The sequence below is a fragment of the Hydractinia symbiolongicarpus genome, chromosome 5 (genome assembly GCF_029227915.1).
Source record: "Hydractinia symbiolongicarpus strain clone_291-10 chromosome 5, HSymV2.1, whole genome shotgun sequence".
Classification (NCBI taxonomy): Eukaryota; Metazoa; Cnidaria; class Hydrozoa; order Anthoathecata; family Hydractiniidae; genus Hydractinia; species Hydractinia symbiolongicarpus.
Window position 1 is genome coordinate 21,614,678 of NC_079879.1, and position 15,657 is coordinate 21,630,334.

At 33.1% G+C, this 15,657-nt stretch overlaps 2 protein-coding genes across 2 annotated transcripts in view; one reads left to right on the forward strand and one right to left on the reverse strand.

Moving 5' to 3' along the window:
* LOC130645333 (tyrosine--tRNA ligase, cytoplasmic-like) overlaps positions 1 to 1,902 on the forward strand; it is a 28,380-nt gene extending 26,478 nt beyond the window's left edge. The window contains exons 18-20 of the mRNA XM_057451299.1: positions 601 to 701; positions 1,227 to 1,276; positions 1,571 to 1,902. Coding sequence (XP_057307282.1) covers positions 601 to 701; positions 1,227 to 1,276; positions 1,571 to 1,678 — 259 coding nt within the window. The 3' untranslated portion in view covers positions 1,679 to 1,902. The remainder of the gene's footprint in view (positions 1 to 600; positions 702 to 1,226; positions 1,277 to 1,570) is intronic.
* Positions 1,903 to 3,762: 1,860 nt separating this feature from the next.
* Positions 3,763 to 14,295, reverse strand: LOC130645331 (T-complex protein 1 subunit eta-like). The gene is made up of 10 exons (XM_057451298.1): positions 14,101 to 14,295; positions 7,094 to 7,354; positions 6,612 to 6,737; positions 6,404 to 6,456; positions 5,460 to 5,631; positions 5,216 to 5,380; positions 4,780 to 5,066; positions 4,555 to 4,687; positions 4,210 to 4,417; positions 3,763 to 4,103 (listed from the first exon to the last, which is right to left on the reverse strand). Exons 1-10 carry the CDS (start codon positions 14,278 to 14,280, stop codon positions 3,874 to 3,876), a joined length of 1,815 nt encoding a protein of 604 aa, XP_057307281.1. The 5' UTR covers positions 14,281 to 14,295; the 3' UTR covers positions 3,763 to 3,873.
* Between the last annotated feature and the right edge of the window lie 1,362 nt (positions 14,296 to 15,657).

The following is a 15,657-nucleotide window of genomic DNA, read 5'->3' on the forward strand; positions in this document are numbered from 1 at the left end:
AGAAAAACTTTGAGTGAAATTAAAGAAATAAAATATGATAAAGTTAGCAATAACTGTGTCCTTATTTTAAGTGTTTTGTTTTTTTTCAAATTTTATTAGCCCGTTATCACTATTTTATAATGCGCTTTGTTGATCGGTTTAGAACTTATTAGGCTTTAAATATTTTGCTGACGTCAGAATTTTCTGGTGAAATTTCTTTAGTTGTTGCTTCTGCAGTGTACAGCTTAAACATTGATCAAGAAAATGTTGCCCGTCGATCCCAAAACGGGTGCGTTAACCCAAGTCTTGAGAATTGACCCAATTTTGGACCCAGTTGGCGATTTAAACAAACTAATTGGTCGAATTATACAAATGTCATAATAATTTTCATTAATTTTGCGCAATATTGAGCACTTTGGATGCGTGCGCCTTGAACGGAAGTGCTTAAAGTTGACTATTGCCTTTATTCTGCGAGTATATCGCATTTGCTAATTCGTTTCCACATTCCACATTCTGTAGCACCACTTGGTGTTAACAGAGTACGGGTAGGTGCAAGATGAAGGTATCTGTTTGTCTATATCAAGGATCATGTTGCTAGTAGATATGATAATATTTTTTTAGTATGGAAGGTACCCGTGAGGTGACACCACTTTGTCCGCCGTCTGAAAGTCAACCCGGTGACGTTATATACATTGAAGGCTACTCCCACGGTGAGCATGGAGGTAAAATGACATTTTTTTAAGCAGCTTACTCAATTAGTTTCAATCTAATATATATATATATATAACAAGCGTACCAAGTACCTTAATTTCTTTTTCATTAAAGAGTGCTCAATAAGATAATAGAGCAAATACAGTGTGTAAAATGAAAAATGAAAAATGAAAACGAAGTTGTTGTTTTCATTTTACACACTATATATATATATATATATACATATTGACAATGTCATTGCTCAAAACTCGGGAACGAATCGCTACATTGTCTTTCCTATCGGCAACTTTCTCTGTTTTTTCTATAAAAACAAAGAAACAACATCCGAAGAGGAGTTTAATTATTGCCGGAATTTTAACGTCGTAAAGGTTAAATAGACATGAGTCCGGAGAAATTTAAAAGTATACAGTTTAAGAACTTGATTTGCTTTTCTTCACTTGAAATTTGTTTTTGTAAATATCAAAATATATCTATAATATATCGGTGCAATTTTAAGTTCCAAATAGTTAACCCTAAACTTTCTCTCGGTATTTTAGAACCAGATGAGCAATTAAACCCGAAAAAGAAAATATTTGAAACATTGAAGGTATATTTATTTTTATTCATGTTATATTCTTTTTTTTCGTATTTTCGAGGATCACTAGTAGCGAGGTTTCGCGCCAAAAATCTTTTTTTTTTTATCAAACTCCTATAGTCAGCTACTATTTTTATACAAACCTCGGTATGTCAAAACGGAATGAAGCGCGGAAGTGACAGCCAATCTAAATAACCCGTATTATTTTTGTCAAAAGTGCGCGATTTAAAAAAAATTTTTTTTGCTAACCCGGCGTTTATATTTGGTGTTAAACTTGTTTACTTGACACAATGGATTTATTTTTAGCCGGATTTACACGTATCGGATAAAGGCTTGGCTGAATTTAATGGACATGTTATGAAAAGTGATCGAGGCAATGTCACGGCAAAACTATTTAATGCAGAAATTAGTTAGAAATGTTATTTATATTTAAACTATCCTCCACGTTTGCAGAGTTCGTATTACAAAGCAGAGTGTATAGTGCAACCATGTGATATGAACACGCACTGGCTTATTTCACAAAAGGAAGAATTGTTTTCTTATCCTTCTTGTCGTAAACAACTATTTCTATTTATTTATCAGCAATAATTTTACTTTAGCTTATTAGTATCCATTTAAACAATCAAATCAAATATTTACAGCTTGTTGTTTTTCGTCCCTTGAAATCTCTGGCGCTACGAAAGTGCGCTTACAGTGTGTTTTTTTGTAGATTTCAGCAGCGGAAAGTCCCGCCGTTTTGTTGATTGTTGCTGTTTCTGATATCATTACCTTCCGAGTCTCATCGCAAAAAAACTGCATGTTTTACTGAGGCTAATTTTTGTGGCTTGCGTTAGCCAATAATAGTGTGGTTTTAACCCACAGAAATTAACACAATTTATGTCCAGGTTTTTAAAAGCATTGGGGTAATTTCGACCTAGCCTCGATATGCTTAAGAATATTGTAAGTTAAGCTTAAAATTATGCTTATTGGTGTGTTTTAAGCTTTAATGTAATTCTTAGCATGTATGCTAATTTTTTGAGATATTTAAGCTAACATGTGCCAGATCAAATATCTCCAAAAATATAAACATCCTTATAAAAAGAGTGTAGGGCCAAAATGCCCATCGCAACTTTTTATGTTGAATTGCAAAATTCTAGTTTTTAAAGATGAATTGTTTTGAATGTACTTTTCGTTACATTTGCTTGGGAATATGCAAAGTAAATTTTATGTGTGTTTTAATTGTAAAATCATTTTCTCTTTTATAACAAAATAGTTTCACAGGGCGCCAAAACTACAAAACCCGAAAAAACTCAGACCGTTAATAATTTGAAGAAGGATTAACGCCACGGGACATATATGGATGTTTGTAGCAAGGGCATTTAACTATTCTTATAACGTACGAAGTTTATTTATAGAAGGTTAATGAAGAAAATCAGTGAAATTTACGAAAACCACTTGCTTGAAATTTTTTAGTCCAAAATGATAAAAAAAAACTACAAAACGTTAATAACAAGAAGGCATTTTTGCACCCTCCACTCGTGGAATGAATATAGTTTTGAATGTGACATGCATTTTATATATGCGAAGCAAATGCTTGTCAACGACTTAATGTGATTTGCAGGTTCCACTTTTTAGAGATTCGAATGTTGCTTGTTGACTAATTCTTTGAGAAGACCAAATTTTACGTTTTGTTTGTTTGATCGTGCATCACCGTTATTGATTTATCGAGTCAAAAAAAAATCAAGATCAAGAACAAACATCAGCCAATCAGTTTCACCAAAATTGTATCACAGAATTGCGGCTAGTAACACTACCCTAAATGAAGCTGGGATTCGACAAGGTAATAAAAGAATTATACTGAAAAAATCTACCGAATCAATAAATGGATTGTGGATTGTTCGTCACTTTTAAGCTTAACTTGAATTCGACGACATACACCACCCGCTTTTGCTTGGTTAGATAAGCGTGTCTAGCAAATTATTCTTAATATTTCCCTCAGTGCGCCAAGCGAAATAAAACTTTAGGTTTGAACACTCCACCACATAAAACTTACGTCCGTTTGAGAGGCTACGCATAGAAAAGCGGTTGGGTCAAAGTTGTTTTTTTTAATCGTTTAGTTGTCTCATACTAATTTGTTTCGTTTTTTGTAAAAAAGCTCAGAGAAGGTATAATTATCTGCCAATGTTAACAGATTTAGGCGCAGCATTTCTTCACACGACAGACAATTTTTTTCTAAAAAAAAAATCAGGCTTGCATGTTCACGCTCCGTAAGTTCAAGTCGATTTTTTATTGAATTCGCAACAACAGTAGTCTTGTAGAAAGCGGACAATAACCTTGCCTGGAAATTGAACTTTCGCCACTATCTCGAGACGTTGAAGTTCTCACAAGCAGTTTATTTCCGGTTATGCTTAGGAACGGTATAATTCAGGAAAACAGAACAATTCCACATATGCTTTTAACTAAGCCAGTTATTTTTGCTGACGAGTGAATTTGTTCTAGTGAGCATCTAGAGGGGCACGAACAATAACTTTTCATATTTTACTAGGAGAAAAATTTACATTGGAAAGACAATCTAATGGCGGCGTCCCCCGAAGTTCCGTTTAATCCGTTTTCGGTGCTGAAATTCGTTCTTATCTTCCCATACCAGCCATTCTACCCCGTTTTCCTGTAATCGGATTATCGTCGCCGCTCATGTCGGATTTAGGATTTTGAACAGTTTCATCGATTGATAATATTAAGCAGGCAGCCTCGGACGCTGCAGTAATTGCGTTTATCCGAACAACGGCGGGTTCCCATACGAATGCGTTAAAGTTGTCTGCGATGTCCTCGTTTAAAATATCAACTCCGTACCATACACCTCCTAAAATAAAACATGATAAAAAGGTTCTTACAATTTGCGGCTCCCAATTTTTTCTAACTGAAGACACAAGTATAGAAGAAAATTTTTTTTTTTGCTTTGTACTCACCAGTGGCATGTTTTTGTCTTAGTTTATTTAAAACACCAGTTGAATCGAAGCCCGCATTGTCGCATAACTGTCTCGGGATGACTTCCAAGGCTTTTGCGAATGCAGAGATGATAAGTTGTTCTTTACCAGCGATGCTGCGAGAATAGTCACGAAGGTGTTTACTGAGTTCCATCTCGATCGCTCCACCGCCAGCGACAACAGCATCGTTCTGAAACAGGAAAGTCAATAAAAAGATTGCTGCGGGTAGGGACAAAATTGTAATCCTTTTTCTATCCTTTTTTTTAAAAATTAAACAAAAAAACGAAAGCGAAATAATTCATGCATCGACAGCTACAGATATCTAACCTTCAAAGCACGTCGAACAATCATAATAGCATCATGGAGAGAGCGTTCAGTTTCTTCAATAAACTGCTCAGCCCCGCCTCTTAATATTAACGTGACAGTCTTGGCGTTGGGACAACCGCGTAATAAATTATATCTAAAGAAAAAAAGAAAGAAAAATCAAAGATCTGTTTACGTACAAAATATATAGGACACATGCAGAGAGGATATATTAAAAATGCGCTTTACCTTTCGCCTCCGATCTGCACTTCTTCGAAGTCTTCGCACCTACCCAGTACATCATCTGTGAGGGAGTGTATACTTGTTTGGATGGAGCCACCGCAAGCTTTCATCGTCCTCCGTAAGTCTTCGTCTACCACACGTCCGGCGCAAAAGACGTCGCGATCAGCAAAATATTGAGTGGCAACATCACCGATTGGAAGTTTCGACAAAACAACTTTCGCACCACTGGCAACAATTTTTTCTAATTTTTCATACAAAATGTTCCATTCTGCATTGACTATTTTTTGATATTCCTAATAAGATATTTTAACTTAAATAGAGAAGTACTTTGTTTTACTCCTTAATTTCTTTTAACTTTTTTTGAACGAATTGTCAACAGTTTCGTACTGCGTGCACACATACTATGATAAAAAACAACATTGAATCGTTTTCGAATACTCACCTCGACACTATCCACGCGAATTTCAGCATTTTCTTTTTCCGCTTTTAACTCCAATTCGATATTAAGTAGCGCTATTTTAGGATTCTTGTATATTTTTGGCTGCATTTCAAAGCCGGCGTAAGAAAACGTTTTTTTGAATGCCACACCTTGAATAAGTTGTGAATCCTAAAACATTAGAGAAATAGGAAAACAACGAGTGTTCACACAATTATTCTTTCGTCTATATTCTTACCAAAATGCTTACTTGCAGTGCACCACCCTGTACTTTTTTTACACCAATCATATTTAAGGGCAACAACTCGTCCAAATACATCACAGCTTCGCACACCATTTTACCAAAAAATTCCTTATGGCGAGCGACTAACTTTGAACTTAAAGCAGTTTCTGCACATCTCTGTAGAAGCTTACGCATTTCTCTATAAACAATGATATAAAGATAGATAGATAGATACACGCATTTCGACAGTTTTTTTCTCAGTCATCAAAAAAAAAAAAATTTTAAACTATAAAATCTACATAAATTTTCGCAGCAAGCGAAACTAAATTATTTTGATCAATGTTTTGAAGCTCTCCACAATCTGTTTAAACGAAAGGTCAAAACCTGACGTTTAAAACCTGACAAAGTTTCCCCTACAGGTGTAGGGGAAACTTTGTGAACCGTTTCTCGTCTACACGTAATCCGTTTAAACGAACAAAATGCTTAAAAGACTTACGGATCGTGGCATGCAAAATGAAAACACGTGTCGCTACAATTGCTGCCTCCGCCATTATCATAGCGAGCGTTTAAAAAAAAAGAAAGTACAAAGGGTGAGATCCAGTTTGAATATAAAAAGTTTTTGAGAATGAGTCCACATATTTTTGATGAATTCGCCGTTTTCAACTGTATTTTTTGCATAATATTCCAAAAAGTGATACATGACGCCACGTGTAAACAACAGATATTTACGAAATTTTAATAGACAAAGATCACCCGTTTAATCAAAAAGATAAACACTTCCATTTTTTTTTGAAAAAACGGATTGGTCAAATTTGACAGGTCTAAAAGTTTTTTTTTTTTTTTAAAAAATACACGATCTGTTTCCACCTATGACTCATCAGGTTTAAACGTTCCGCTTAAACAGATTGTGTATTTCAGTCTTAAAACTACTCTACAAGCTCTACTAAAACTGCTCTACTAAAATCGCTTACTCTTTATCGTCCTTCTTGATGTGAACAGAGATTTCTTTAATCTTCTCAAGAGCCTAAAAGTTAAACAAACTGACATAGAGAGTAGTTGATTTGCAGTGGCCTAAAGGTGATACAATGACGAATAAACATAGGAACCGAAGCGTAAATTAATTAACACATGTGTACTATTAATAGCAACAATTAACTAATCAATAGGCTTGGTACTTACTAGTCGGGTAGCTTTACGAAAGCCTTTTATTAACACCTGCGGGTGGACACTTTCTTCCACCAATGGTTTGATTTGTCTTAAAAATTCCACAGCAAGTAATGTGACGCTAGTAGTACCGTCTCCAACCTAGAAATTAATTTACTAAATCTAAAATAACCGACTTGCAGTGTTTTACTTCACAAAACGTCAAGTTTATTTTATTTTGTGCTATGATTACCAGGCTTTTTCTAATGGAATTTTTTGTGTTGCCAGCCTCTACATATTTTGTATTGTCATGTTAGACATTCAGCTTATATGAGCAATAACACAAATAAACGTTTTTAAACCAATGATGTAGAAAAATAAAAGTTTTTTGGAGCAACATAAAATTAAATCTAAATTGTAAATTTACCTGGCATGCGCTATTTTAAAAATCAAAGATTGCTGAAATTAATAAGATAGGCTTATTACACTTTCATGTGAATTGAAAATAAATAAATCACCTCTGCGTCTTGTGACTTGGCAATATCTACTAGTGTTCGAGCTGCTGGATGGACAATATTTAAAAGATTGACTATAGTGGCGCCATCATTTGATATGGTTGTCTTTCCATCGGGACCAACAATTAACTTGTCCATGCCACGTGGACCAAGGGTCGTCCGTATGGCATCTGCAACGACTTCACAAGCATTGATGTTGCTGATCAGTTGTGGTATACCTTGTGAAGAGTCTGTCCCTTCTTTCAGTAAAATGATTTGTGGTTGCTATAAAGGATAGGATATATTATCATAAGACATATATTGAAGAAGAAAAAAATCATCTATAATTTTTTATTTTATAAAATATTCTATGACCGGGTTGTCACCGTACAAGTACGTCTTTATACTTTTTTTCTCAGCTAAACCAGTACAGTATATATTACAAAAAATGTAAAATTAATAAACACATACTGATTTGAAGGACTGTAAAAAGTTGTTTTTCAGATAATAAAGAAACTGCTAATATTCCAGACTTTTTTTTATGGGATTAATGAATCAGGAAATTAACAACTTATGATATTAACATGGTTCGTCAAGAATTTGCATTTTGAGGGCATAAAATTAACACAAGTTTCCAAAAATGCATTTAGGTGCATGAAATTAATGCAGTTTGAGAGAAGTTTAGTAAAAAACCTACTTATTCCACTTGACTAATGTCAGCCTTTCCTATTAAATTTCTTTCAGCTTTGTTAACACGTTGGCATTTCAAAGCGCTGACTTGAATTAAGAAGGCTAAATTTACTTTCTTACTCTGTCTACTGTCACTTTCTTCTGTTGAACATGTTTAAAAATTATGATAAGATGTGTGATATTTCTGACAATGTATTTTTCTTGATATTCTGTGAGATTTTCTAGGTTACAATATTAATTTAGATTTTCTTAAAATTTGGAATGGTATTGTCTTTTAATATATTATAAAAAGAACAAAACATCTAGGGTTACTAAAGTTAGAAATACTGTGGTTTCTCTCTAGTGACAATTCCAAGATACAAACAGCCTAGTCATCTCGTACAATATCTATATTAGATTTAAGTAAACATGGCAAGGTAAAATATGAGTTGTATCCCTACCTGACTGATTAAATATCAAAATTAGGGTTTTTTTCTGGGTTACATTATAAAATTACCTTCTTTCAAAAATAATAATAAAAAATTTTTATTGGCCATTTTTACTATAAAGTAATATAGAGAACTGTGTAAATATATCAATAAATATATCAATTTATTTCATTTTAAATTAGTTGTAAAATGAAATCTCAATTTTATCTAATGAAAAGTCAAGTTTGTGACTGTTACACAATTTAAAGTGGGGTCACTTTGCTACAGGTCAAAATAAAATATTGTTAAATATTGAAATAATCCACTTTTGTCAAACATAATGTGAAATATAAAATTAAAAGAAAATTAAAATTTCTATGCATTCCACTGAACACGAGCTTTAAACGCAGAATTTGGCACTTTTTAGCTGAAATACAATAATTGTTATCAGCCAGTTTTTAGTTGCAATAGTTTAATTTTATAGTTTATTTTTGGAGTTAGATTAAATCACTTGTTTACCTTTAACTGATAAAATTAGTCACCTGGTTATATCCAGGAATGTCACACAAATTTATAGATGTTCTGATTAAACTTATTCTATTCCGGGGTTACATTTTGTGGAGGTGGTCAAAAACTGTTTTAACCAGGCAAAAATTACTTTTCATGATTTTCCAAAATATATGCATCATCATCATCATCATCATCATTCTCGGCTAACGTCCGTTTTCCATGCTAGCATGGGTTGGATGGGGTATATTAATGACCCTCTTCCAATCTGATCTAGACTGTGTTAGATCTAAACTCAACTTCCTCTGAATAAAGTCTGTCCTTATAACCTCCTGACAAGTCTTTCTTGGTCTGCCTCTGGGCTTTGCCCCAGGAATTATAAAGTCTCTACACTTTCTTACCCAATTATCCCCCTCCATTCTTTCCAAGTGCCCCAGCTAATTCAATCTTCTTCTGGATAACATCTTTAATTCTACGGATACTTAGCCTGCTTCCTAGCTTATCTGAAATCTTTCTGTCTCTCAGACTGGCGTTACACATTCACCTAAACATTCTTATATCATTCCTTTTAAACGGTCAAGATCTTCCTGCTTCACTGCCCATGTCTCACTAATGTTTTTTTAACGTTCCAAACCCTTTAAATAAAAAATGCTGATGTACACTAATGTACACTACTTTTGAACATTTCTGTTACTTTTTTTTAAAAAAGGAAATCTTTTTGGCAGTTTTTAAAATTTAAAAAATGCTAATATGTTTAAACGTTAAAATCATGCATTTTTACATGTTTGATGGAAAGTTTGGTAATGTATAAAAATAAGTTCTTTCATTTTTCTTTGAATTTTTCTGAAAAACAGAGTCTCTAAATATAGGGATATCCTAGGTAAGCAAAAAATTAGGAGGCCTGGGAAGAGCAAACGAGTGTCCTTTTGGCAAAAAAAATTATGTTAATCAATTCACCTTTAAAATATCTATAACATTGATAAAGTTTGAATTCAAATCGCTTAACATGTGTAAAATTACAGATGATACAAAATGTTAAAATTTGCTTTTACTTTAATATGACATCATAATTTTTTGCAGCATAATTAAATGTGAAATTTTTGAAATGTAAATATCTTGAGAACGAAAAGAACTTTTTAAAAAATTAAAAAGAATTTTTAACCAACTTTTTAAAGCTTTACAATATAAGTCCAACATTATTTTATACTTCTGGTTCCCTATAAGTTTAAATGACAATTCATTATACTAGTCGCTAGCCCATGGAATAATCCACGGGTTCGCCTGTCCTTTTTGTACCGCACTATGTGCGTCTCGCTACTTGTGCAGCTAAGCTAACATTTTGCGTGACAGACGGACAGACGTATATGGGTATTATAATAGATATCTCTTATAAAATGTATGTAACTGAAAATACCGAAAAAAAATTAAAACTATTGCTCAAAAAGCAAGTGCAACATTGGAAAATTTGGTGAAGTGAATTAACAAAAAGTATATATGGATGGTGTATTATTTTATTTAATATTTTAATTATTATAAACTAGTTTATACGACTAGTTTATTATAAACTAGTCGTTAGCCCGTGGAAAAATCCACGGGTTCGCCCGTCGCAGCTAAGCTACCATTTTGCGTGACTGACAGACGGATGGACGAACAGACATATACGGGCATTATAATATAGATTTTTACAGGGTTCGAATTAACGATTCATGATTCGTGAATCACGAACCATTTTTATGATTTCACAAACATTTTTTCTTTCAAATTATAAAAAAATCACGAACCACAATTTCCTTATGTACTTTAACATTGACATCAGACATAATTTTTCCGCTGGAAAGTTAGTCTCCCTGTATTTTTTCGGAAGTTCTTTCCTAAAAACAATTGTCCAATTAAGAAGTGTTGCGCGTTCGCTACGTAAGCCAAACATATTTGTTTACAAGGGCAGACATTTTGCCGACAACCAAATTTTCATTCGGTATTTTAGGCTGGATGCTTTGTTACACCAGCCACAAGCTAAAAAAAACTATGTGCTGCATATGATTTTACAGGTGAAATGTGATGTAATACGATAATTGTCTTATTTGTGTACAAATTTTGTATAATATTTAACAACAAATTTCGCTTGAAGTTACGACTCCGCCGTAAGGCAATTGAGGTTTTCCCTTGTTCTGGCTATCATATATAGCTTGCATTGGTGCGCACTTTCCTGCAGTTGAGTTGAATATAAGGCAAATCAGTTTAGACTCGTCTGGCTCTTCGGAGTGTCCTTGTGGCATTGTTCCAAATGGGGCTGCTGATTTGATCGTAAGTCAACGAAACGTCAGGGATTGAAGTGTTAGCATGTAATCTCAATGCCAGCTTCAACTCGCTATTGAACATAGAAAACGAATGAACAAAGAATAGAAATTATCACTTTATAGGTGTTAATTCGAACACTAATTTATACAGGATATGGCCACTTTAGTGTTGAAACACTGTTATCAATGTGGGTTCTGTGTTCTGAATGTATACATTAGGTATACCTTGGTATTGCTAAACATATCCACGAACCCTGTGATTACGAAGTGAACTTTATAATCACAAGGTCACACGTCACTAATACAGACAGTTTTTGTTGATACATGAAGATCTTTTGACATTAATGCAATTTTTTTTACCTTAGTAAGTTCCCCATAAGGGCTCATTTGGTCTGTGCTACAATAAAACAATATGAATGGATGCAGAATTTTTCATGGATACTAGACAGGAGAGCTACAGTACAGTCCAGATGTAAGCGTACACGTACGCTCAAGTTTCACACCTTTTTCTCGGAGGCAGTAGTTGTTTGTCTTTTGTTCTTATTAATTATCTAGCGAGTCTTGTAAGTCATTAACTTGCGCGTAATAAACAAAAGATTATTGAAGAAAAAATAGCTTACGTGTAACTATTGTTAAATAGTGTTAACATAACTATTCCCAATAGCATAATTGCAAATGTTATTAACTCCATCAATGTGACACGAAGAGCCATTGTTTAATATTTTTATTAAACAAAAGTTTTGTGTGGAAACTAAATAAACTAACGAGAAGGCATTGTTGGTTGCGCGGGTTAAATAAAGCTTTTAAGCGATAGAAATTATTATATTTTAACAAAGATTGAAACTTTAATTTTAATAAAAATGTTTTTTTAGATTGCATTTTAAAAGTTTAAAAACGAAAAACGGCGATAGAAATGTTTTTTTAGATCGCATTTTAAAAGTTTAAAAACGAAAAACAGCGATAGAAATGTTTTTTAGATCGCATTTTAAAAGTTTAAAAACGAAAAACCGCTATAGAAAAGCTTTTTTAGATCGCTTTTTAAAAGTTTAAAAACGAAAAACGGCGATAGAAATGTTTTTTTAGATCGCATTTTAAAAGTTTAAAAACGAAAAACGGCGATAGAAATGTTTTTTTAGATCACATTTTAAAAGTTTAAAAACGAGAAACGGCCATAGAAAAGCTTTTTTAGATCGCATTTTAAAGGTTTATAATCGAAAAACAGCGATAGAAAAGCTTTTTTAGATCGCATTTTAAAGGTTTATAATCGAAAAACAGCGATAGAAATGTTTTTTTAGATCGCATTTTAAAAGTTTAAAATTGAAAAACGGCGATAGAAATGTTTTTTTAGATCGCATTTTAAAAGTTTAAAATCGAAAAACGCAGATAGAAATTTTTTTTTAGATCGCATTTTAAAAGTTTAAAAACGAAAAACGCCGATAGAAATGTTTTTTTTAGATCGCATTTTAAAAGTTTAAAATCGAAAAACGGCGATAAAAATGTTTTTAGATCGCTTTTTAAAAGTTCAAAATCGAAAAACGGCGATAGAAATGATTTTTTAGAAAGTTAAAGAACGAAGAACGGCGATAGGAAAGCTTCGTTAGATAGTGTTTTAAGTATTTAAAATTTTATCAACTCTATCAATGTGACACGGCGAGCCATTGTTTAATAGTTTTATAAAATAAAAGATTTGCGCAAAAACTAAATAGACAGCGAGATGCATTGTTTAAATCTTTTAAGAGATAGAGCTGTTGCGCTGAAAAAAAACAAAGACAATGTTTTTAACAATAAAATGTAGCGTGATACTATAAAACGTCAAAAGTTATATTTTTAGATTTTTTCTTTCTTCGGTATTAAAATTTAATTTGTTTTCGAAATCTTATCGCGAAGGGAAAAGTCTCGAACGTAGGGTTTTTCCGTTTGCGTTGCTAAACGAAAGAACTTTTAAAAGTTTCGCATGTTAAAAAATATATTTCGACGATAAAGAAATATTACAAAAAGTTTTAAAAGTAGCATTAGTTTTTTTAAAATATTTAGATCATTGGATTTGTTGTTTTTTAAAAGAGCTTGTGTTTTTTAAATATATCAGATTAAAATCGCGTTACTATAATTAGTTTAGTTGTTAAAAAAATTTAAAATTTAATGGCCTTCGCGTTTAATTTATTCTCGCGCAGAGTACTGTTTTTAAACAATGTTTCTTGCTATTCCTTTGTTTTTAACACGAAGCAATTATTTTTGCGCAATTTGAAAGGAACTCGCTATCCTATTGTTTTTTTTAATGAAAGCAATTATTTTTGCAAGTTGAGCGTACACGTATGCTTACATCTGGACTGTACTGTAGGGTGATGATTTTATTTTTAAAACCGGGAAATAGAATAGTGAAGGTGAGACAAATTACACTGGGTTGGAAACGAGTTTTCTGCGGCCAGAATACTAACCGCTCTTTCTTACTTTGGTTCTTTGCCCACCTTTTCATTAACGGGAAACCATTTCTTATTGAATGTTTTGACAAAGAATGGTCTCACTCACCCAAACAAACATAATTAGTTCCCTTGTAATTTAGGAGGGTAAGATGTGGCCATGCTAGCTTTATGCTTATTGCCTTATTTCAATTCGGGTTTTCCCTAAGAAATTATTTTGTTGATCCGTGGATTTGAACTTAAGGAATTTGCTCAGACACATTCATTTGCGTCTAAGCTTTTACGTAAAATAACTTTATTTAAAATTTTACAAAGAAAGCTTAGCTACCTAGAGGCTATGTGGACACTTGAATTTCTTAAAAGAAACTCGCCCTAAAATGCCCTAATTTTTATTGCGTAAAGGCAGCTGATCGGGCACCTACGTAGTTAGGTGTCTATGGATGTGCGACCTAATATGTGTACAATTATACCAAATGCTACTCTTTGCCATCTGCTTATTCCAACAACAAAGCTTTAATTTATCTTGGTTAATTTACTACTATCTTAAATACTACCCATATAGGCAAAATTACGATATCTATGCTTGCAAATATTTACAAAAAACTTAAAAGAGAAAGCTCCTAAATGTCTAGAAGTCAGCCTAATGAACAAAAGGCCCTGGTTAAAAAGATATAGTCAGATTAAAGTGCAATAACTCGAAAAAACTTTCTTACCATCATCCCTCCGCTTGGAAATCTGGTCGCCATTTTGAATCTCGATTGCTCCAGAAGGTTCCGAAATGCAGTGTCAGCATTTATCTTCCAAACGCCTACTTTTATCCGTGAGATTCTCTCTTCAAATGACCGGGCACTACTGATTAGCGGACACGCTGGCCGTTTCTGGTCAAACTCCATAAAAGATTTCTAAAAGTAGGAAACCTAATTAGCGGACAATAACTTTTGCATGAAAAGAGCCCTGGAGATGAGGTTGTTTGGCCTTTTATTTTCACTCCATCTAATAATTAGCAAAATTTTGGTAAGCTAAAATGAGAAAATAGACAAAATAAAGCAGTTAAATATTTATTTTAAACATTATAAAACTTCGCAATTTAGAATTTGTAAATAAAAATGTACTAGAAGTGGTTGCTCCTGATAAGAAGAAAGGGAAAATGCCAAGGTTGAATAGAAGGTTGTTGATACCACAACCATTTTCTGAGATGACTGCGCGTAACAACTTATTATCATAAATACAACTCTCTCTAAAAACGGCGGAAGTTATTTTTCGAATTTTAAACTGACATTTTTCCAATAGGCCGACACCTCCAATTAAGTGCATAAGTTTACGGAATGCTTTAAGTTTAAGTCAAGTGATTAAAAAGCCAATTGTGAGAGTTGTTAAAAATGATTACTTTGGGCGTTACTACGCATTTTTATTGTCGCCTGTTGCTAGATTGCAAAATTTAAAGCGAAAATGATCATGAGCACCACTTGCCACCGTGTTCTAGCATGAATTTGGTGTGTGTAAACATGTAAAAGACAATGCTGGAAATTTTTTCTTGTTAAACCGCCTTTAAAATCAGCGTCTTCAAATACTTTGTGCTTTAGCTTCACATTACGCAAGCCATGAAGCAAGCATGCAGCAAGAGCAAGCAACAGATGAAATAAAATATCAAAAAATATTTAAAGTTTAAATATATATAAATATATAAAGATTGTGATTCAGGGATAACTGTCAAACGTTTGTCTTGAGATTACCTAAAGATATCCAAAATCTACTCAGGACGAGTGTTAAAACCGCAGCAAGGGTTTTCTTGTTGTTAGTTCTAAATTAAGTTTATCAAGCACCAAAACATAATATGTATATTTTTAACTCTATCCATATTCATAGCTAAGAAGGTAAGCGTATATATAAAAGATTAATTTCTTCGCTGTCTAAAAACTTGTTTTTTTTAATCGGTTTTAACATTCAACCACACAGTTGAAATCTAAGCCATTCGCTGACGGCGAACATTCGCTTAAGGTGCGCGGAGTTATATAAAAGTGGCGATTTCAATGACTTGTGTTATTGATCTTCAAAATGTTGCCTCGTTTCTATATAACTAAGGATTATAGATAGCTAGCTCACATTAAGTAAACCGCACAATACTATATGAAATTTAGATATCTTTGTATTTTTACTTTAAAAATATAAAATTGCAAGTAACTGAACGTCATTAATGTTTGAGGATAAGCAACAATGAGATGTGTTAGCTAGGTGTCGAATTGCAAAACGTTTATGGAAATAAATATTTA